The sequence below is a fragment of the Marmota flaviventris genome, chromosome 4, assembly GCF_047511675.1.
Source record: "Marmota flaviventris isolate mMarFla1 chromosome 4, mMarFla1.hap1, whole genome shotgun sequence".
In the NCBI taxonomy this organism is placed as follows: Eukaryota; Metazoa; Chordata; class Mammalia; order Rodentia; family Sciuridae; genus Marmota; species Marmota flaviventris.
The window spans coordinates 155,162,299-155,186,698 of NC_092501.1; the positions used below are offsets into that span (position 1 = coordinate 155,162,299).

Here is a 24,400-nt window from a genome sequence, read left to right on the forward strand (position 1 = left end):
CCAACCCAGAATCTGCCCCCACTAGGAACCTTGATTCCAGAAAGGAATGCTCCCCCAAATTCACTATCAGAATCGAAGGGTGATTCTGGGTGAAAGAGGGTGCCATCTCCCTGTCCCAGGCTAAAGCACCTCAGAAACTCAATGGGATAGCACAGGGCACACTGTGTGCACCAGATCCCCCTCATGCTGATAGCAGCAAAAACAGGGGCCATCCTCCTGTCAGGAAAAACTGCCCAACTCCGAAATGACTGACCAGCCTGTCTGAGGGCTGAGGCTCACACTCACCTAAAAGCCTGGCTTGGGGGCCGGGGGGAGGGGGTGCATTTGACTGCTAAACTGTTAGCTGTTAGTTCCTTTTAAAAAGCAATGTTTTTTGCATATCCTACATTTCAAGAGTGACCTAAGCCAGGCCGTGCTTGTCAGGGCTGGGATCTGGGAGCGCTCTCCGCCAATACCTGCATGGAGCCACGCTGGACAGAACCAGCAAAGCACCTTCCTCCGGCTTCCCGAGGGCTGTGTGCGCTCACGGGCAAGTCCAGAGGGGAAAGGCCGCTGGGCCCGCCTGCTCCGTCCAGCAGCACGTCGGGCATGCTGGCAAGGGACGAAAGTGGGCAGGTGTGCCACTCCTGCCTGGCAGGACCGGACATCTGATGCCATTCCTCAACAATCACACCCCTCCCTGGCTTCCAAGATGAAAATGTGACGCGCTTACTTGGAGCAAAGTTACCATCCGAATTATGAAGCCGCCATGGTTATCAGCGCCACAAAGCTAACAAACTTGTTCTGAAATTACTTTAACCGGCTGTTCTCAGGTAAGATAATTCCAGGCAAAATGCTTCACTGCTTCTATGAATGAATTCATTGGTTCCCCAGGTGGTTTCAAAAGCAAACCTATAGTTTTCAGTAAACTATAAAAAGCAAGCAGCAAAAATAAGTAAGGAATAGCTTGGTTCCTTTTTCATGCAACTTTAAAAAGGGGAAATGAAATGGATACAGAATTATCTCCAAAACCAGGACAGTAAGAAAAGGTCTGGGGCCTGTCACACCGGCACCGTACTTACTAGATCCAGTGCAGAGCCTCCGCCAAGGTATTCCATTATTATCCACAATTTAGTATCCTACACAGAAACAAAAAAGGAAGAAGTTACTTTAAAAATAAAACCAGAAAAAATATTTTAAATATTTGGAAAGATTGTTTTCACTGTTATTCGGGATCCAGAAAGTTTTATAAACACATAGCAACAAGGAAAGCATGTCTAGGTGAGAGCCAGGCACCCAGCACAGCGTGCAGGAGGCCTCCCACACCCTGCAGGGCAGCGGCCTTCCCTGGGCCCCTGCCACAGCTCATGTAGGGAGTGTGTTCCAGACCTCCAGACCAGACCCCAGGTCCCCTTCAGGACTGCACTGTGCCCAGCTCTCAGAATGTACCAGGTCCCTCCCCAGTCCCCATGTGAGTGTCACTGCAAAGACTCAGAAGAGCCGTTCTAGACTGAGTCCCAGTTTCCCAGCCTTTTTGCTCTTGCAGTCTCCCTCTCCACCTGTAGGTCCAGCGTCCACTTCAGACTTATTTCTCTATATTTTCCACTTAACAGGGAACTAAGAAGTGCCTGCTGCTCTGAAGCTCTGGAAAGGCCAACTGCAGTCCTCTGCTCCTCCGGAAAGGTGACCTACATTGCCGGCCTTCCCCTGTTAGGAGGCACTGAGGCATTCTCTGCATTTGTGGAAGAAGTTCCTTTTTCAACTTAAACTAGATTCTGCCATCTGGAGTTCCCTAAGCTAGTCCCACAGCCCGAGTTCTAATGTATGCAGAACACGTGCTCAAGCTATGATGCCCCAGATCACTGACGAATGAGCGCAAGCTCCGTCTTGCTGGGGTAGGGCAGAGCCTCGAATGAGGTGCCTGGGGGTCCCTGTGATGGGGACAGACACAGACACGGCACGCGCTCAACGGCCATCAGTCCTAGGTGCCTACTTGGAAGGGGCAAGTTCAGCTGAGAGTAGGACTTTCCATTCCATGCCCCATGATGTCTCAGTGCTCATTCTAGAAAATGTCCCGTCCCAACATTCCTTTCAGTTCCTGAGTACACTTGCTTAAAGATCTCGATTAACTGGCCCACTGGCACTGCTTTCTCTAGGCATTTCAGAAACATCCTATCTGATGGTCAGAAACACACTAGTTCAGGGAAGACCAGTTTCTTTCTAGATGACACAGGAGATCTACATTTTCTCTAAGAGGCTTTGGAACTTTCAATTTCTGTTCCCACTCCCTTTTGTTTGGCTTCTGCTTGACTCAGCTCCCGTTCCTTTGATTATCTGAGCATTAAATTTGCTAACAGCAAGATAAGCTCTGGGCAGGGAGGCCACGTCCCCTGGCAGCCTCTCCCCTCTGCAGCTAGTTGTGCAAGGACACACTGGGAAGCAATATTTCAAAGACTTGGGGAAGGTCACAATGCTGCTTCCTGAAACAGCAATACCAGTGGCCACACCCTCATCACTTCCACTGGACACTCCCAAGATCCACCCTTCTCAGAGAATGTGCTGCTGCTCTCTTCCAGCCTCTACCTAACAAGGGAGGTAACTACCTACCCAGGGAAAAATGAAATAACCCTCCGGCTGGGCTGATTTCCTCTCAAGGAAGCCCCAGCTGGGAGCTCTGACCTATTTTTCCATCATCCTAAGTTTGGGGGGATTTCCCCCTCTCTGCAATTGTAGGAAGCAGAGGCAACTGACCGCCCAGCCCGAAGGCCAAAGCCCCGCCCTTCCTCCTGGACAGGGCTGTAGAAAGCCCAGGCTTGTCTGTTATAGCCAGCTCCTTCCGGGTAGGGGGTGGGGGAATGCTACCCAAACACCAGGCCCACCAGCTTCCAGGGAATTCAGGAAACACCTTAAGTCCTTGTTCAGGTCACAGCCTCCCGCGACTAATGTACTTCTGCTTCTCGGTCCCCACTCCCACCAGCACCTGCTGAGGCATGGAATGGTAAGTCCTACTCTCACTTGCCCTCGACCTCCCTGGGTGTGCACACTACTGCAGCCACTCAAAGTCACCCCAGGAAACGGCCATGGCTCGGGGCTCTCAGGCCAGTCCCCAAGGCTCCATGGGCACCACCTGAAGGACAAGAACAGCTAACAAGCAAGGAGAGTGACAGGTGGACGGGGACCTGAAGAAAGGCCATCCCCTCAAAGCTGTGGGAAGTTAGGGGTCAGAGCAGAGCCCTGACAGGAAGCCTAACATCCCCCTGCCCCCTGCCTCAGGCCAGGTCCTGCCGCAGGCGCCCGACCCCACGGTTCTCCCCAGGGACTCCATACTCATGAACTCCCTGTCCTGGACACTTCTCTGCCCAGCCCCCAGCCCCTATGGGCTCTGCTTTGCTCCCCACCTTCCTGGCCAAGATCATTCTAAACTATAACCCCAACTGCCAGTTCATCTTTCCTGCAGAAAAAGAAGGGTGCTAAGAATAAACACGGCACTCCTCCCCCTTCGATTAGGTCAGAGGTACTATGACACCATGAAACACAGTCACAGAGGGAAGGACGGGTCCTAAAACCCACTGGCGTGGAGCTGAGCCACTCAGCACACACCTGTGGCCTTCACATGACGGGCAGAACAGGCCCCTATGCAACACAGTAACCAGGGGGGCTCCCTGGAGACCTGGAGCTCACCCTCTCCGACAACCACTTTCACCCCCACCGACCCTAAAGCATGAACCCTCAGGAGGGATGCAAGTCACCCCTCAAGGTCTGGGGGGGTGATGGGTTCCCAGACCCTGTGGACACCAAATCTGTCAATGTTCGAGCTCATAAAATGGCTGTCCGCATACAACCTACTCACATCCGCAACCACGAGCTCTAAACCACCTCTAGTCGGCCAGCATGCCTAACACGTCCCACGGTGACGCAGATAGCTGTCGTGTGGCTCTGTTCAGAAAACAATGTCAAGGAAAAGTCTGCACATGTTCAGTAATGACACAATTTTTTTCCCTGAGAATTTCTGATCCACAGACTTGTCTCTACAGATGGGGAACTCAAGGATACAGAAGGCTGACTCAGCTGGCCACCAGTTTTGCTTTCTGAGGTTTTTTGCTACCAGTAGTCAATTAAGGTGCAAAAATGTGTCTTGAATCTTCAAGAGACAAACACCCTCGTCACATGACTTTTATTACAGCATATTGTTATAACTATTTATCATCATATTGCTAATCTCTTACTGTGCCAAAGTTTGATTTTACCACACACACACGTATGCACTGGACACACAGGGCTCAGCACCATCCACAGCCTCTCCACAGGACCAGGGGACTACTGTCCACTGCCACTCCTGCTAGAGGACTATGGCAGACTCTCCTGGACACATTGGGCAAGCTCCAGATTCCTCATCCATAAAAAAAAAAGTAGATACTTCAAATCTCACAGTCCAAGAGACAATAAAATGAGATGACCAAGTGAAAGTTCAGGATACTAAAAGACAGAGCGTCACGAGCTTCATCAAGGTCCTCACCCATACATGCCTCGAAATAACTGGCTCAATTAACAGAACTCACTAGTTTCTGAGCAAAATGAAACCTGGACCAATGGTCCATCGGCCTTCTACCCTGGAAGCCTGGGGCCAGAGGGCCTGAAAGAAGGGCCTGGCCTGGCCTGCAAAGGACCCATGAAGACCACTGCCCTCCAACCTACAGAGCACGGCTCACTCTCCAGGAAGAAATATGAGCAGGTGTATAAGAAAAAGCAACCTGAACCTGAGTAGTCTTATTCTTTAAATCAACCTCAAACAATATAATCATGAATGACCTCATGATATAATTTTCTCATAAGGGAAATGAATATTTAATAAGTAAATTCAGGAGTCAATATTTTGGAAAGGTAACAAAGTACATAAAGTGAGAAGTTTCCCCCCCCTCCCTGTCCCCAGATGTCTGGACATATGTCCATAAGATGCCCGACCCATAGACAAGCAAATTCCTATAAAATCTTTCTCCTCTTTTACCCAAATGGTAACATTCAGACACATGGCACGCTTTTGCTTTTACTGAAATTTTCTTAGCATGCCCTGGAAACCCACCTAGGGCTTGCTTTGTCTTGCCATAACTAGTCTAGGCTCTGGCGACATTAGGTGTTTCTACTCTATCAGGAGCCAGGTGTCCATGAAGAACCTCACACATCTGTCGTTCTGCCATCAGAACTGAGGGGTCAGGGATCCATCAGAACTTTAACAGATGCATTCTTGTCCTTTGCAGAGACAGTTATTTCCACTTTTGTTGTTATTTTATGAGCTGAACTGCTGCCCCCACCACCACCACCACCACCAGACTCACAGTGTGAGGCCCCTAACCCTCAGTACTTCAAACAGGACTGGATGTGGAGACAGTGTCTTCAAAGAGGTAATTAAGTTACAAGGACACTATCAGGCTGGGTCCTAATCCAATATGGCTGGTGTCTGGTAAAGACTGCAGATTAGGACACACAGGATTTTTTCTTTTCTTTCTTTTTTGCAACGCTGAGGCTTGAACCCAGGACCTACCACATGACAGGCAAGTGCTCTACCGCTGAGCTACTTCCTCAGCCCCAAGACACATGGTCACAAGGACTGAAAGACCATGTGAAGACAAGGCAGCCACCTATAAGCCAAGGAGATAAGGCTCCCAGAAACAACCCCACCATGGCCTGGATTTCCAGTCTCCAGAGGATGAAGAGAACAGATCTCTGTAAAAGCCACCCTGTCTGGCTTTGGAACTGGAGGTGGTAGTTGGGGGAATGTGGTATTTACACACACACATACACACACACACACACACCCCAACCACCTCAGAGATGGGACCCAGCTGTAAACAGAGTTCACTTTTGTTTTACACACAGTGTATACACATCGCCTGAAGGTGATTTTACAATGACTTCAGTGGACGTGAATTTTGACTGTGACCCATTGATTCCCCAAGTAGAATTTTCCACTTGTAGCATCAGATAGGTGCTCAAAACTTTCAGATTGTGGAGCACCTCCAATTTCAGATTAGATACTCAACATGTGCTTGGCTGTGGCAACCCTAGTAAACTAAAGGTGGTCATCAATCCGTAAGTGAAATTTACCATCTCTTCTTACAAGGTTAGACCTCTTCTTATATTGAAATCAGGTAATTACTCTTTCTTGCAAACACTTTATACATTTTGTCCATTTTCCTAATGGGCTGCTGACCTTCCTTGAATGTAGGAGCCTTAACTTTAAGAGAAACCAGCTTTCTGTATCATGAGTCACCAACACAGCCTTTTCCCATTTGTCTTTAGTTTTTGCTTTTTGGTAGTTCTTCCTTGCAGAATTAGCGTAATGCAGATGTGATGACCATTCACAGGAAAGCTTGCCTTAAACTGTTTGCAAGTACTTTCTAAGAATCCAGAATTGGTGACTAAAGGTTGAGGCTCTCCACATTGACCTTTGTGAGGCATGGAAGGTATCAGGTACCTCCAGAAAAGTTAAGAAAATATAAGGAAGCAAGAGAGATTCCCCACAGTTAACAAGGAAAGATTTTTAAAGCAAGAATTTGAAAACAATGCTCTGCTTTGCATCTGCACTACATTCGAAGCCCTCCGGATTTAGTCCCTGTTTTTGCAGCTGTGACCAAAAAAACCTAACTAGAACAATTTTGGAAGTGGAAACGTTTATTTGGAGCTCAGTTTCAGAGGTCTTGGTCACAAGCAGCTAACTTCATTGCCCTGGGCCCAAGGTGAGGCAGAACATGATGGTGGAAGGGCGGGGTAGAGGAAAGCAGCTCAAGACAAGACAATCAGGAAGCAGAGCTCCAACACCAAGACAGATACATGCCCCAAAGGAAGCCCCCAGGGACCTACCACCTCCAGCCTCACCCTACCTGTCCACAGTCACCACCCAGTTAATCCCTCTAAGGGATAATGCACTGATTAGGTTAAACTCTCATAACCCAATCATCTTGCCACTAAACTTTCTTCCACTGTCTCACACATGAGCTTTGGGGGTCATGTGACATCTAACCTATACCAGCCCCTTATCAGCTTCTGGGTCACCAGCCCACCCATGTCAGAGAAGTCCTCAGCCTCCTGTAGCCTCAGTTACCTCCTTTGTTCAGGGGACCCAAGAGCATCCAGCTCAGAGGGTGACAGAGAAAGTCAGGCAGAGCCTGGTATACAAGCTGTGCCCATACAGTTACCTACTATATACTAACTCAGGAGTGTCCCCTGTCTGGACCCCAGCCCACAGGGGACTGTGACCTTAACAGAAGAATACACCCTCTCTCCAAACCTCCCTCGCTTCTCCCTGACAGCCTGTAGTTAGTGCAGAATGCAGGTCCTGACCTCAAAGGGTTCTTCCATTGTTCTTCCATCTCAAGGTTGCTGGAATTTCTTACATGATTAGCTAGACACATCATATGGACTCTGGACACATAAAATGAATTAAGATCTATACTCTTGACTTTAAGGAGATTTTGATAACTGAAAAGTGGGCTAAAAAACTTCAATGGTGGACGCACAGAACACCAGGCTCAGGAAGGCCGGGTGATCCAAGTGAGACACCTCAACATGCTCAAGGAATAGAAGAGGCACCAAGTCCTCCTGTGAAAGGCTCCGATCAGCCAGCTTGGGTCGGGGTAACGGGTGGATGTGTTCTACAGACACAAAAGTACTCAGGAACAAGATGGACACCCCGGGGTACTGAGAAACTGATGTGACTCCATTTTTTGAAAACAGCTTCTACCTCAAGGCCTGTCCAGAGGAAGGGGGCGTGACCCTTGTCCTTGGAAAAACCCACAGAGCACACTCCTAGGCACATACCCACCCTGCTGAGTTGTTTGTCTGCAAATAACAGGAGAGGATCTGTGGCGCCAGGTGTCCCTGTCTCAGGCTAGGTGAGGACCCATAGCAACCCCCTAGCAACCACCAATCAGCATGAGACAGGGAAAATACCTGGGATGCCAGATGACCACCCCCCCCAGTAGTTTATGGTGGTTGATAACATATTGGGAAACCATGTAGTTTAGCACGTACACCCCTCATGGATTAAACAATCAGTTCAAAGGAATCCCCTTTTGTACTAACCAATCACCCCGACCCCATTTATTCCTGCCAGGGAATGTACCAATCAATGTTAAGAGTTGTTGTTTGATTTTCCTGCAGTATGGAATGATTTCCTGTGTGATGTTGTGACGCATAGAGTATCCCCAAAAACCTTTAAAATCTCACTGAGCAAAGAACCGGGACTCACTCCCTGGGACCGCTGCGGTGGAAACAGCTGTGAGCCCAGGCTCGAGCTTGCAATAAAGACTCTTGTGTGACTGCATCGGACTTGGCTCCTGGTGGTCTATTGGGGTCCCACGAATCTGGCATTACAGGACCAGCTGACGAGGTGAAAGCTCATTCCATAAGCAGTGGATAGTCTCCAGACCTTTGCCAATGCAATAAACAACCAGCCCCTGCAGCATGGCGGAGTGAATGGAGAGAAGGAGAGGGGGAAGATCCACCCAAAATCAAAGCAGAGGTCAGGCGAGACCAGACACTCTGCAGGCAGCACCAAGGAGCTTTCCCCGGGGCTGGATGGGAAAGCAAGAGCCACGGCTGTTTCAGGATTCTGGGTCCAAGGAAATACACACAGAAGGACAGAGGAAGACACCAGGGTGGGTGGGAAGCGGAACTGTCTCCTCATCTGCATCTCTGCCACACGATATGCGCTCTGGGGAGAAGAGCCAGGCAGCAGCTGGAACGAGGTTTCTGGAGAAACGCGGTGAGTTCACGGTTCCATGAAGATGGCGGAGGTTCCGCAAATGCAAAGGAACCTTCCTGGGCTTCCCTTATCTGACCATGCCGCCGTCTGACTGGGCACAAATCACAAATGAAGCAGGAACAAACTTTATTTCTGAACTCCACCAGCACACTCCACACACGCTCCTGGGAACTCTCCCAAACCCACCCACGCGGCTCCTCCAGCAACCACCAACCGGAAATCCCTCCTCCGGCACTTCCCCAACCAATGCGAACTCTTCAGGAATCCCCGGAAGAGCTCAACGGGAACTCAAAGGGAACTCCTCGAGTACTTAAAGGTCATCATCTTAATGGCTCGCTGGCGTCACCTCTCAACCACTACTTCTGGCAAAAATGCCATGCGTCATCCCCACTCGGCTGTGGCCCTCAACAGACCAAAAGCAGCTGCCTCTGGGAAATGAGGCTGCTGTGAATTCCCTCCCAAGAGGAACAAACCCTTCCTCCAGGGAGCTTAGGTCCAGGGGAGACAAGAAGGCCACCTGTACACACAAACACCAGCGCACACTCTCTAACCTCGCTTGTTCTAGAGATCCATTTGTCCCCCCTAGGGAAAAAAAAAAAAAAAAAAAGAGCAACTGTGTGTTCCTGAGACTCTCCCTTCCCCCCTTCCCTACGAAGTTGAAAATACAAATCTGTGACTTTGGTCATTTAAAAAGCCAGGCATCTCTTCGCTGGCTCCTACGTGCATATGTTCGAGCCCTTTTCTCCTGTTAGCATATCCTGTGTGAGTTTCATTCCCAGGTACAGAACCCAAACAAACAGAGGAAGTTTTTCCCTCCGTGACAAATGATATGTACAACTGGGGGAAAAAAGATTAACTGAAGGAGTGCAATGAACCTATGCAAGCCACCAGGTGAAGAAGAGTACTTAATTCCCTTGGTTAACAATAGAACCACACACATAAGGTTCCCGCCTTGGCGAGGGCAAAGACAAAGGGCAAAGCCAGGATATAAAGGATGGAGCAAGACTTGTTACTAGAAACACGTGAGAAGAACCTGGGGTTACTTAGAAAGCAATGCTCTCCCTAGAAAGAAAGCACGGGGGTTTTATTCAAAGAGCCTCCACATATTCACATAGGGAAGCCCACTTAAGGGTAGCCGCATTTCTGTGCATGCTCAGCTAAAGGCCATAGAGCACCTGTCCCAAAAGGAAAGACAACAGACAAGAACACTTCTGGGCATGCTAGATTCAATATTATAATGAAACAAGTTTATTCTAGGTCCCTAAAAGAATGAGTCAGAGCCAGGCACAGTGGCGAACACCTGTAATCCCGGCAACCCAGGAGGCTGAGGCAGGAGGATCACAAGTTTGAGGCCAGCCTCAGAAACTTAGACCCCAAGCAATTCAGTAAGACCTTGTCTCAAAAAAAAACAAAAAGAGCTGGGGATTTGGCTCAGTGGCATGACAAAACACTCCTGGTTCAATCCCTAGTACCCCAATATCAAAAAGAAAAAGGGGGCGGGGAAAAACGGAGTGGCTCAGTGACTTTGTCTGGTTCTTCCCAAGTTTTTCCAAAAACTTTCAGCTGAAACAAAATGAACGGACACTTTGAAAGTTTGTTAATCTGGGAGTGGGCCCCGAAAGGTTCCTGCCTGGTTTATCAGGTAACAATAAGATGACCTTAAAATTGCAAGACAGCATTAACTCTCTCTGGTCACTTTTCCACTTACTGCCCTAGTTCACAGGACAGGGGGAGAGAGAGAGAGAGAGAGAGAGAGACAGACACGCGCGGCAGTTATTAGACACCAGCCAACAACACAGACTGCTGCACGTTTCCTGGGAAAACCAGGACTGCAGTGAGGAAGCGCTCCCCGTCCTTGGAGTTCCTGAACACATGTGTGTTGGGGACAGTGGCACCTGTGTTATAGCCAGCTCCAACAGGAGCAGGCCCAAAATCTGAGAAACAGAGACCTGCATTCTGTCACCACTGTCTGTCTGGGGGGGGGGGGGGTGTCCAGGTGCACAGGGTGGGTGCAGTGCAGAGCGCCTGGGACTTGCTTGGCTGGGACACAGGAGGAAGTCTGGGCTGTTCTGTGCCCTGAGACACCAGGCACTGTCTAGATGCCTCCTTTGCATAAGTCATCGTGATTGTCAACCTGAATCACCAACTTGATTGGATTAAGAAATGCCCAAGATTGAAGCTTCTGGGTGTGTCTAGGAATGAGGTAGCAAATTAAAGCAGAGACCCTCCCTAAGCATGGGCAGCATCATCCAACAGGTTGGAGGCTTGGGTGGAATAAAAATTGGAAGAACAAGGAAGGAGCAGCAGGTGCAAGTTTAATTCTTCTTGAACAGGGTCTTGATTGCTGCTGCAATCGCCTCAGGACCATCAGACTCCAACTCCTTAACTCCAGCTCCAAAGTGGACTCTGCCAGTGGTTCTCCAGGGATTCCCAGGACTTGGATCCTGGACTGGGGTACAATGGACCAGGGTAGCATCATTGATCCCTCTTGCTCTGAGGCTTCAGCATCTTGAACTGCACAGTTACTGGTCCCTCCAGCTCTCCAGCCTGCAGGTGTCCACTGTGGGGCTACTCAGCTCTGGTCATGTAAGCCAATCTAATAAACCCCCTTTTAAATCATATGTATTCATGCATATTGTTCTGTTCCTCTAGAGAGCCCTGCCCAACCTCACTTCTCCAGCCTCACCACGGTCCTCCTGCTGGGGCTGTCACTGCCCTGATGTAGCAAGCAGCACACTGGACCCAGGAAGAGGAAGGCTGGGCCCTTCCTGAGCCCTGCAGCCCCACACCTGTCACCCTGCCACAGCACACCCTCCCCGGCTCACCCTAAAACAATGCCCTGTGGCCGACAGGGCCCTCCTCACTGGGCTTAGGGCCAAGTATGGGAGAGGGGTGCTGCTGACTAGGAGGCAGGCCCTGGCCTGAGCTGGTGGAGGGGCCTCAGGAAGGACTGAAGCGTTCGGAGGCAGGAACAAACATGGAATGGCACAAAGATGGCTGTAAAGTAAGTATCCACTGCGAACCCAGCTGTGCAACTAAACCTGAGGACGTATGGACTAGAACAGAGCAACCCAACATCACTGTTCCTAATTCTTAGATCAAAGGAAAAAATCAAAACCATCACTACAAATTAGCTCAAAATGATGCTGGGAACCCGATACACACAACAAAACTATCACATAGCCAGATTTACTTAGAACAAATTCATAGCAGTATTTTCACGACCAAGCACCCCCCCAAAATTGAAGTGTCCAATCAATAAGTTTTTTTAAAATAAAGGAAAGTAAAAAAAAAAAAAAACAAGATATGCATAATTATAAAAATATCACAATGACAAGTAAATCCTGTAATTTTTAACACAATAAATAACCTCCAGCCACTGTCATCAAGAACAACGGGGCTGGGCTGTCGATCAATGGTGCTGCAAGTACCGAACATGAGCAAAGTCCTGCACTTGGGTGGTGTATGTGGGTGTAAAGAAAATCATTATAGACAAAAAAACAGATAAATCATAAACTTTAGGAGACTAAGTTTTTAAAATCTGAACAAATGGATCCCCTTTCTCAACAGCATATTCATTAAATTTACAAAGAATAAGAACTACAGGAAGAAAAGCGGGAATGAATGAATTGCTTTGCCTCGTCCAACACACACACACACACACACACACACACACACACACCAAGAGATGCAAAGGAGTTTTTTTCCTTATGTTAAGCCCTGAGGGAACTGATCATTTTAACAACTACCCAGTGAGGCCCAGAACTTTCTGATGACATCACAATAGGTTGGGGGGGGGGGAGTTCTGCAGGGATGCAGCACTTCCCGAGATGGGGAGTGGACAACCACTGAGGGGAGGAGGCCAAACAGACCGGTTTTCAGAGGAGAAAAGAGAAAGTCCGTGTTTTAGACGTGACTACGCAGGCACTTCAGCTACCCTAGTCTCTTTTTTCCTGAGCCCACCCAGCCCACCCCTAGCAACTCCCAGGACTGGCTCAGCCTGCCCCCAAGAGGCCTGCACTGGGGGAAGCTGAGGGCTCCATAGGACCCAGAGGATACAGTGGGTGGTCACTGTCCCTAAGAAGGGGACAACCCCAAAATTTCTCCTTCCTTTTTCTGATCAAGTATGAAGGTCCCCACCCCTACACTTCACACTGTACGAAACAGCTTTACAGCTTTTGGTTCTCTCAATCCTCCTCAGGTGCTCGGCCTCTGCCCATGTTACTACTGAAGATGTCTGGTCACGTGGTGAGGAAGAAGAGCTGGGAATCAGAAACCTAAACAAGAACCACAGCAACAAACACTCACTATTAATTTCTAAAGGGTTCTGGTAAGGAAAATGTCACCTTGTGATTGATTGTTCTCAACATTTGCTTTTTAAACTGGGTTCCTTGTAGAAACCTAATGAACTCTGATCTGATTGCCTCTAACAAGTGCCCGTCAGAAATGCCCACCTGCAATTTGAGGGACCTGCATGCTTCACCCCCACCATGCCCAGAATAAAAATTTTTGGTTTTAAAATCCTTTATAAATTGGAAAGAACTTGGGGTGTCTCAAATGCTCTTCTTATGGTCTGTACCACGAGGCTGTCTGTTTTGGAAGGGGCTGTGGGGGTGGAGGAGGATCCCTCCTGGGGGGGCATCTAGATGTTCCTCTCTCAATCAACACAAATTTGACACAAGACTATGATAAATCTATTAAAGGAAAGTTTTTGAGCCCTGGGAAGTAAGGTTTTTCTTCCCTCCAGCACATCTGTCCTCATTAAGAGCAGTCAGTCAACAATTAGAAACTGCTGAACTGAGTTAAGTTTTGTTACAATCATGTTATAAAGCTAATAATGTGTTTCTTCTACAAAAGTGAAACATTGTTAACTACTAATATGATTCCCAGTAATGACAAGATTATCCTTCTGCTGGGTAAAAATTTTACTTGTCAACTATGTAAACATGTCAGAAATATCAATACCAAAAACCTAAAGAGTGATTGTTGATTTTCAGTCCTCGTTCTTTAAGATCCCGACCAGAGAGATCAAGGTGAGTCAGCAGGTGAACTGGCTCAGGAGACCTCATGCATTTTGCTGAATTTTAAAGAGTTGCTTTTAAAAGCACCACCTGGCACCTAGGAAACGGGTGATTCCCGTGAAGGCTGCTCAGTGCAGGCCTTGTGCACTGGGAATCCTCCCCAGCCACGGGAGGAGAGTGACTGGGCTCTCCCAGCTAGCTGCCCTGGTGGCTTTCCTGGTGTCTGAAAACTTGGGGCTCTCCTCCTTCCTGCTTTGGGCCACTTGACTCGCCTTTTTTTTCTGCAGAGTTCCTCTCCAGAGTGGACACTGGTCACACGGTAGGTTCTTGGTTTATGATGAGTTATTAAGGAGCAAAGGAGAACAGTCAAGCTGCACTCGGGCTGGACATAGGAATCTGGGGTGCCGGCGTCAGGCAACAGGTCCAGGGGAGGGCCCCCGACCTAAGGACGCTGGCTCCTTGCCTGACACCCAACGTGGCAGGAAACACCACCCTAGGGTCTACATGTAGTCGGTGAGGAGACCCTGCCAAAGTCCACAGGACCCAAACGGCCCAGCCCCGACTGGCAGGAAGCAGGCGGCCCCGCGGCTCTGCCTAGCACCCAGCAAGCCTCAAGGGGCAGCGGCCACCACACTCCCTACAGCCACTCCAGGGCCCAGCAGAGGCCTGGGTCTGCCAGTTTTATACTGTGAAGCAGGTGTCACTCACCTGAAGGCCTGCACCTAACACTGTAGTACAGGACCACCCTCCCTCCACCCCCAGTGAGGGGTCAGCTCCCTGGGAATAAGGCTTCTCCAGGTTACGTGACAAGGACTGCCTGGTAACCAAACTGTGATCTGTCAGCTCTTGTATCATACCATGTTTCAGAATTTGTTCAGAAATAACGCGGTTTCAGAAATTCCAGAAAGCCTGTGGCATAATTATTTTACCTAACACATCAGGTGTGCTGTGCTGAGATACTCCAGAGGTTTCAATATGCAGAGCATGTATCTAGACACAAAGAGCCAGAAACTCAATTAATACTTATTTTTAAATTATAGATAACATTAGCCAGAAAGCAGTTGAATTTATTTTTGTAGAAGTAAAATATTTAGCCTAATTGGAATTTGACTTCCTTTCAACTTTCTGGATGTAAAACCCTAAAATGGAGCTGCCAGATGTCCCCCGGGACTTTCTTCAGTTACTCCAGGACAGTGTGTTCAGGAGGAAAGAGAATTCCATCCTCATCCTTGGAAACAGCGAAAGCAGATCCTTTACATCATATCGACTTCAGCAGCAACCATCTGATTTTTCCACGTTGGTGTGAAACGGACAGCATTCCCTTCTGACTGGATTTGGGGAGTGGCGTGGGGGTGCAAACCAGGGCCTCGCTGGCACATTCTAGGCAAGTGTCCTACCACTGAGCCACTTCCAGCCCTTCCTTGTGATTGCAAAGCAAGATTTCCTTGCTGGTTTTGTTTGGTCGATCTAAAAGGAAACAAAGAGCTTTGCTCTGTCCCTGGTCACAGTGAAGTCTGATGCCAGGGTCTCAAAGCACTATTTCTGATTTTTCCCAGAAGCACAACAGCAGATAGCATGCGATCAGAATTACTCTTACAGAAAACAGATGTGTTTCTCCCTCTCCCAGCAGCTGTGCCAGGGCCAGGGCCAATCAAGGATTCAGTAAATAACTTCCAAAGGGCAAGAACAACTTTGGAGAGTGCTGTCCTGAAACCACTTACACAGGAGGGGGACAGGGTCCCCGATCCTAAACTCCCATCCAGCACATCATTCGTCTTTCCCTGAACGTTTTTATCGGTGCATTACAGCTGTACATATGGTGGGTTTGCTGTTCCATAATCATATGTGCACACCCTGTAATATGTTCAATATCGCTCCACAGGCCTTCCCCCTCCCTCCCCTCCTTCCACCTCTTGGTCCCTTTTCCTCTACTGACCTTCCTTTGATTTTTCATGACATCCTCACTCCTCCACTTTGCTTTTCCTTTTTCCTCTCTAGCTTCCACATATGAGAGAAAATATACCACGCTCGACCTCCTGAGTTTGGCATTTACTTAACATAATGTTCTCAAGTTCCATCCATTTTCCTGCAGGTGATGTAATTTCACTTTTCTTTATGGCTGAATTGAACTCCTGTTTATATATACCACGTTTTCTTCATCTATTCGTCTGTGGATGGACACCTAGGCTGGTTCCATAATTTGGCTATTGTGGATTGTGCAGCTATAAACATGGGTATGCATGTGTCACTGTAGTATGATGACTTCAGTTCTTTAAGATAAATACTGAGGAGTGGTATTGCTGGGTCATATGGCGATTTCACGCCTAGTCTTTTGAGGAACCTCCACACTGTTTGGTGGTTGCATTAGCTGACAATCCCACCACCAGTGAACACCAAGTGTTCTTTTTTCTCCAGCATTTATTGTTATTCCTATTCTTGATGACTGTCATTCTGGCTGAGATGAAAACTCAGTGTAGTTTTGATTTGCGTTTCCCTAACTGCTAATGATGTGGAACATTTTTTCACATATTTGTTGGCCATTTTTTATTTCTTCTTTTGAAAAGTGTCTGTTTAATTCATTTGCCCATTTATCAATTGGGGTTTTTTGGTGTTAAGTTTCTCTGAGTTCTTCATGTTTTCTACACATTAATCATCTGTCAGAATAGTAGCTAGCAAAAATTTTCTCCCATTCTGTAGACTCTCTTCATATTCTTAACTGTTTCCTTTGCTGTGCAGAAGCCCTTTAATTCGCTGCCATCCCATTTATTAATATTTGGCATTAATTCCTAAGCTTCAGGGGTCCTCTTGAGAAAGCCCTTGCTGGTGCCTATATGCTGGAGTGTTGACCCTGCATTTTCTTCTAAGAGGTACATCGTTTCTGGTCTAATTCCTAGGCCTTTGACCCATTTTTGAGTTGATTCTTTGCAGGGTGAGAGAAAAGGGTCTAGTTTCATTCTTTTCATGTGCATAACCAGTTTTTCTAGCACCATTTGGTAAAGAGGCTGTCTAGTCGCCAATGTATGTTTTTGACACCTTTGTCAAGGATCAGACAACTGTAGAAATGTGGGTTTGTCTATGTCTTCTCTTCTGTGCTACTGATCTGTGTGTCTATTTTTTCCCAGGACCATGCAGTTTTGTAACTGCAGCTCTGTGGTATAATTGGAAGTCAGGTGTTGTGGTGCCTCCAGCATTGCTGTTTTGGCTTAGAATCGCTTTGGCTATGTGGGGTCTGTTAACATCACTGGTATTTTCATGGGCATTGCATTGAGTCTGTTTACTGCTCTCAGCTGTATGGAAATTTTAACAATATTGTTTGCCTCTCTGTTAACATATGAGGTCTTTTCGTCCTTCTGGGTCTTCTTCAATGTTCTTCATTTCCACTGTAGCAGCCTTTCACCTCCTTGGTGAGATTAATTTCCAGGGTTTTTTGGTTGTGGGGTGGGGTGAGGCTATTGCAGCATAATGGTTTTAGTAGCTGAGCACAACTAACCAGGGAAGAGCTGACAGGAAGCCGAGAGGCAGCAAGCACGTGCACAAGAACCGAACAAATCCTCATCTCCAAGTTTGGAATAAACAAATGTGACTTCCAAGCCATGGCGAGGCAGCCAGAGTGGAAGAGAGAATTGTTATGGTCCTAACTGAAGTGACAAGGACAAAGCTTTTGTTTATTGCTCAGAGGAAGGGAATTCTTCTGGAAAAAAGAAGTCGACTCCTTCTGTGCTACCATGTCAAACACGGCATGAGGCTAGTGTGCAAGAAGACATGTCCCCACTGTAGCTGGAACGTGGTGAGCAGCTTCTCCTTGCAGCAAGAAACAGCTACAAAGCTCAGAACCCATCAGACTAAAAGGCCTCTCCGCTCGCTCACACCGGTCAACAGCGGGGCTACTCTGCAAGAACACTACCTCCTCCCAAACCCAAATAAAAATCCAACTGACAGACAAGACATCTGAGGAAATTACCACTCAAAAGAACTAATTGTGCATCTAAACACGTTTCTAAAAATTCACATGACTTTCCTCTTTTCAGAGACTTAGTACATTTGCATAACTTAAATGGAATCATAAACCCCAAATGCGTTTTTTTTCAGACAGTAAGTCAATTAATTGAAGCCAACAATAGTGAAAATACAAATAAGCATCACGGAAACAGGACGGCCGTTTGAAGTAACTCTAAAAACAATTATGTTTAAAATAACCAGCCAAAAATCTAAGAAAACAACTTAGACCAGTCCCAAAACGGATGACAGAACAGACAGATCGCACCGTTTCCGGGGACACGTCCCACGCCCCCTTGGCGTCTCTGGAGGCCACAGGCACACACACCCCTGCTTCCAGCACAGCCCGGCCCAGAGCCTCCTCCGCAGCCCTCCTCGGTGCGCCCTGGCCACAGCCCTCTTGCTCCACAGCCACCTGTCACCTTCTCCTCGCGTCTTCTTTCGGGGCTGGCCCCGACCACTCACCTGCCCGCGTTGTCTCCACGGCACAAACTGTGGCCCTGTCCGTGGAGCATTTCAGGGACGGGTTTACGTCGCCACTGCCCTCTGAATTCTCGCGAACAAAATTCACGTGACGCCTCCTTTTCCTGCTGGGTCAGGAGGTGAGGCCAGCGATTCTGTTCCGTTTCCTTCCATCTACGAAGACCCCGGCAAGGCCACAGAAGCCAGGTCCCCAAACAGGCTGCGGCCACTCCCCTCGCCTCTCAGGCTCCCTCACACACACCTTCCAAGAACGAAGAGCCCAGGACAGCTGGCCCCCGAGGTCTGGCCCCGCCAGCCAGGTTCACGAGGGAGCGCGCCCACACACGCCAGCCTGCTGCCCTGTGCAGGGAGTCTGGGACACGGAGGCCTGCCCTTCCTCACCTGCTGGCTTGTCTCCTGTAGGTAACCGGAGACAGGGAGGACTCTTCCTCCCGTCCCAGGAGTAGAGGTGGGTGGACGGGATGTGCAGGCACCCGCACCGCAAGGGTGACAACAGACAGCCTCCAGGACACGGGCGTGAACTGAAGCACTAGGGCCTCTCGGGGAAACTTCGTCCCTCAATCACAACAGCAAGAGTGAGCCGGGGGCCCGCCACGCGCTGCGACTGACCGCCACCTCAGCAAGCAGCTGACCCCGAACGCGGGGTTTAGCCTGCAGCGTGACTCGGGCAAGAAAACAAAGGATGAGTTTTCTGAACCTGGTTTGAGTTTCTGGAATTGGCCCCCTGACCTCATCAGATCTGAAGATGCTGCTGTCTCCGGTTGTAAAGATAGCCCATGTGTGAACTATTCTACAAAGACACACAAACACTCGGACACTCAACTTCTAAGAAGCAAGGAGCTAGGTAACAACTCCCCAGTGTCTCCTGCTGACCGTGGCCAGCCACGGACACCCAGCCACTCTGCACAGGGAACCGTGTGCCCCGAGAAACCACCCACCGCACACCCTCTGTGACTTCTTCCGCCACCAGGCCCAACACTCACTTTTCCAGTTACTCTCCAAGAGACAGATGGGAGGTGTTCCAAGCAAGAGGAAAGGTGGCATTTGGGTTAAAAGGCATTTCTCTCTGTAGCCACACTTGAACTTTAAAGATTAGGTACAAAAACACTAAAACCCAAAATCCACTGCCAGCAGACCTTCCCAAGGACACAAACTAAAATTCTTCTTTTTTCAACCCAGTAACCTAACCTCTTAAAGACAAAAACTCAACTAGGAAATGCTAACTTACTGTGATCCATCCTTTCCCTTAGTAAGAAGGCAACGGGGGGAAGCAGGCAGGTCCCTAGTCCCCATCTGTGGCAATAGCCTGTCTCTCACTGCACACCAGGCTCCATTCTGACCACCCTGACTAGTGGGGAAACTGAGCCAGGTTGCTGTAGCTCCGTGTAGCTAACCTTGCCTGAGGCTGGTACTCGTGAATACAAACTTCAGAGGACCATACTAAGACACTGATGGGAACCCAAGGACTACTAAAGGCAAGTTCCTGCTGCAACTGGCCCTAAGGTCCCCGGCAACCACTGTGCTGTGTGTGTGGCATGTGTATGTCACCTTTCTCTTAGGGCCAAGCCTGTCAGCCTCTGAATTCCAAGAAACCAACTTCAAATTAAAAAAAAAAAAAAAAGTGTCCAGAAACACAGAGTCACCTAGGACTGAAGGAGTCAGAAGAAAAGCAGGAGGTCCTCACACCACACCTCAGTGCAGAAACTAAGATTGGTGGCATCTCCTCCTCCAAGAAGAGACACAGCGGCTGGGGCTATAGCTCAGTGACAGTGCTTGCCTTGCCTTGTGAGGCACTGGGTTCAATCCTCAGCACCACATAGAAATAAACAAAGACATGCTGTCCATCTACAACTACAAAAAATAAAAATTAAAAAAAAAAAAAGCAACATTTATTTTAAAAGAACCAATGCTTGCTACCAAACATTTGTGTGGGGGTGGGGGGTTGAACCCAGGGCCTTGTGCATGTGAGGCAAGCACTCTACTAACTGAGTTATATCCCCATCCCTGCTACCAAACATTTTCAACATAAGCCAACTTCACCTCATTGCACTTGCTGAAAATGTGATCACTAATAACATCAGGGCTGAGGATGCAGCTCAGTGCAGGCCTGCTTAGCACACACTGGTCCTGGGTTCTACCCCTAGTCCTGCAAAATAATAAGCAACAATGATAACGGTGACTCCAAAATCCACCAGCCATGGCTAGAAGCAAGAGGAAAAGCTCACAAGGAAACACAAACTCACTGCTGCTAGCCTGTTCTACCATCGCCTTGTCTTGGACCTATCTCCACTGGTTTCATTTATAATAAGAAGTCATTAAGTGCAACTGAAACCTATAATCTCATATTAAGTCAACCAAAAGTAATTAAAAGTCAAGGTTTAGCAGGTAAAGCTCAAGGTAAAGCAGGTGGAGTACCTAACCCAATGTAACAAAGCTTGGCCAATGTCACAGCTTGCTTATCTACTTTCAGCAGCCAGCAGCCACTCAATGCTAAGACATCAGAATTTCTCAGCCAGGAGCATAGCTAGCAAGACTCCTTCTACACATTCCATTATACATCATCCCACAATTTTCCTTTAAAAAAACAAATCAGCTTTCCCTTGGACAAACAAATGCCTGAAGATATCTGATCCTTACCACCTAATGCAATGCAAATACTGAAATATGAAATTTTCTCTATGAGGGAGAAAGGGAGGTAGGGAGAGGAAGGACACAGTGTTCTGAGGACATGTGTTTTAAAAGTTTAATTCAAGAATTCTTAAGATATCCAATCAACCAGGAAAGATTAAGAAAAAGCCACTCAAAAATTAATTTACTTCTCTAAAGAATTATCAAAACTCTCCAACATACCAACAAAACCATTACCTGACAGGTTTTCAAAAAGGCATAAATCTACACCAGTCATCCCTTACAGCCACATCAGTGACCCTCCAGAGCCCGAGCGGTCCCAATTGTAAGAAGGCGGCATCGGTAAGGGTGCACCCCAGGGTGAGAGCCAGAAGGAGCCAGCACAAGTGGTCAGGAAGGGTGTGGCCCTGGAAAGCAGGCTTCCCAGGAAGGCTGCACGGCAAGACGGGTGTCACTGCCCGCAATTCTCTAGGTGACCACAGAACCATCCAGTGAGAACAAAGCAGTGCCAACAAGGAAGGTGAAGAACCACGAATCCAGAACGAGGTTCAAGGCAGAGCCTGGATGTAAGCCTGGGGAGGGAGAAACGGGCCTCTGCAGAGCTCGTGTGACACAGGTCTAGCAGCTGAAGCAGCTGCCTCACTGGCAGGGAGGGAACCGACTTCCGGAACACATTCCTGGGAGAAAGACTTGTGGACATTGCCTAGCCTCCTGGAGATATGGCAAAGTAGGCCCCAGCTACTGGCACAAATTCACATCACGCATTTAACACGTCCAAGTACAAAGGGGAACATCACATGCAGGGCAGCAGAATACAACAGACACTAGTATGGCAATATGTAAATCAGTGGATGTGTAACCGATGTGATTCTGCAATCTGTATACGGGGTAAAAATGGGAGTTCATAACCCACTTGAATCAATGTGTGAAATATGATATATCAAGAACTATGTAATGTTTTGAACAACAATAAAAATTATTAATAAAAAAAAAAAAGAACATCACATGCACACTGAAAATAGAATAAAACCAAAGACACATCAGGCAAGATTTCTCTGGCTCAACTACCCAATGGTGGCCATAATTAAAAACTCAACACTAGGTCAAATAAGATGGTTCCAGATGTTACCCAATATCATTGCACAGCAGGCAAGTGTGAAATGGTGACCCTGGACCAGCAGCCAGCAGGTCCATTGCTAATGTGCTCAAGCTTTGGCGGGACCACATCAGCCACATGCCAAGTGGTGCTGAGAATTAAGAAGAGGACAGATCCCCCCGCCCTCCCAGAGAACTGTCCCAGAGCAGACAGCGAGGGGCAAGTGGATAGGTGAGCCACCAAGGGCAGAACCCACAGGGTGCCCCTGACAATGGAGTGCCCCTATCCACCAACCAATGCCTGCCTTCCTCCAGCTGTAAAATAGTGAAGCTATGACTTAATATCTGAAATGTCCTCTCTGGGGGGGAACAAGCCTCAGGGGAGTAGTGGAAAGAGACCCGGTAAACGAGAGGAGAAATGTCAGACAGGACAACAGCTGAGTGCACCTCAAAGTGAAAAGTGTGGTGGCAGAGGAGATGCCCGGGGCCTCGGAGACCAAGATGGAGTAGCTGGAATGTGCTCTCAAACACTAGAAGACATTCACCCACAAGAAAGCTTCCCGAAGAGGTGAACCCTGAACCCAGAAACCAACAAGTCACCAAGTCCGAGAATGCTCACAGCTGCTCCCACTTACCCACAGCAGAAACACAAGGAAGCAGGACAAACGCGGTATCTAAGAGACTGGGGGAAATTCGGAAGTCGTATATCAATTTAAGCAAAAAGTAGACAAACCAAGCCCAACATTATTAACCACAGGGGAAATGCTTATCAAAACCCATGAGCCCGTGGCACACACCTGGAATCCCAGAGGCTCCAGATCCAAGTTCATGGCCAACCACAACAGCTTAGCAAGACCTTGACTCAAAAAATAAAAATAAAAAGACTGGGAATGTAGCACAATGGTAAAGCACTCAATCCCGAGGACCAAAAAAAAAAAAAAATCAATCAATCAATCCATCCAACTGATTGAAAAGTGTGCTTCTATTGAATAGCTGTTGTTTTAAAAACAAAGAACAGGTCAGGAGAAACTAGAAACCTGCTTTAGTACTGTGAGAATGTACAACGGTGTAGCTGCTTGGGAAAAGTCTCAACAGTTCCCCCAAAACAAAACCGCAAGAAAAAGTTTCTTGAAAGGCCAACCAGAATTCCTATGTGACCCAACCTTCCACTCCAAGAGAAATACAACATCCACAGAAACACTTAGACACTGACAGAAAGTAGAAACAACCAGCCGTCCTTCAACTGACCCAGGTAGAAACAACCAGCCGCCCCTCAACTGACCCAGGATAACAAGGTAGGGTGTATGTGTAGGATGGCGTATTCTTCAGTGCTGTGGTTTGGGTCTTTAGCATCCCCCAAAGGCTCAGGTGTTAGAGGCTTGGTTCCCAGCTGATGGCAGCCCTGGAACCTTTAAGAGGTAGGGACTAATGGGAGGAAGACATGTCACCAGGGTCCCACCCTAGGAAGGAATAGTGAACCCTGGCCCCTCCTCCCTCTCTTCATCTTCTCCACGGGGGCAAGTGGGGTGAGCCACTCTGCTCCTCCACATGCTCCCCCACGATGCTCTGCTTCAACACAGGTTCCAAATCAGCTGTGGTGGTGCCCGCCCATCCTGTGCACACACTAGAAACCAGGGAGCTGCACAGGTGGGCAAACTGCATGGTATATGAATTAAAACAAGATGGAAAAAAAGCGGGGGAAGGAGTGAGGGAAACACACACACACACACACAAATGTGCCTGCTGATGGGACAGTCTCTCCTGAGCAATCACACATGGTAGTACAGGGACACTGACCCTATGACTCAGTAATCCTACTTCTAGGTATCCTGGAGAAACAAGATTCATGTTCATACAAAAAAGACTGTGAATGTTTACAGCAAACATGTTTGAAAACAACTCAAATGTCCTTAAAAGATGAATATGCATATCCATCCAATTGTGTGCCATTCAAAAATTTAAAAAAAAAAAAAAAACAACTAACACCCACATGAACATGGACGGTTCCCACAGGCATTACGCTAACTTAAAAAAAAAAAAAATACTGTGGGCTGTCACGTTCCACTTATGGCATTTTGGAAATCCAAAAGTGTAAGGAAAGACCACTTATTGCCAGGGGTTGATGGTTCAGGAATTCTTGTTCTGTGCCCTAGTATAACAATGTAGCCTAGAAGGAGCTATATGTATGCTAAAATAGGAAGAACATATATCCAAAAAGGTGGGACTTGCTGTGTGTAAACACTAAAAATAATTCTGCAGGAGGGGAAAATAAACCCAGACACAGTACACAAAACAATGTCCTATCCACTAAAAACACACAGATGTTGAGACAGAGAAAGGTCTTGTCTAGATCAACGGCTGCAGCACCACAAAGCGTAAAATCTGAAAAACCCCACTATCCTCCCTCAAAGGTCCATAGATGGAAAGAGGGAAAGAA

General features: G+C 47.9%; 1 protein-coding gene across 2 annotated transcripts in view; it reads right to left on the reverse strand.

The window, feature by feature from the left end:
- Stk24 (serine/threonine kinase 24) overlaps window positions 1–24,400 on the reverse strand; it is a 100,748-nt gene that overhangs the window by 22,274 nt on the left and 54,074 nt on the right. For both annotated transcript variants that reach the window (XM_027938779.2, XM_027938780.2), the window contains exon 3: window positions 1,062–1,118. In XM_027938779.2, coding sequence (XP_027794580.1) covers window positions 1,062–1,118 — 57 coding nt within the window. The remainder of the gene's footprint in view (window positions 1–1,061; window positions 1,119–24,400) is intronic.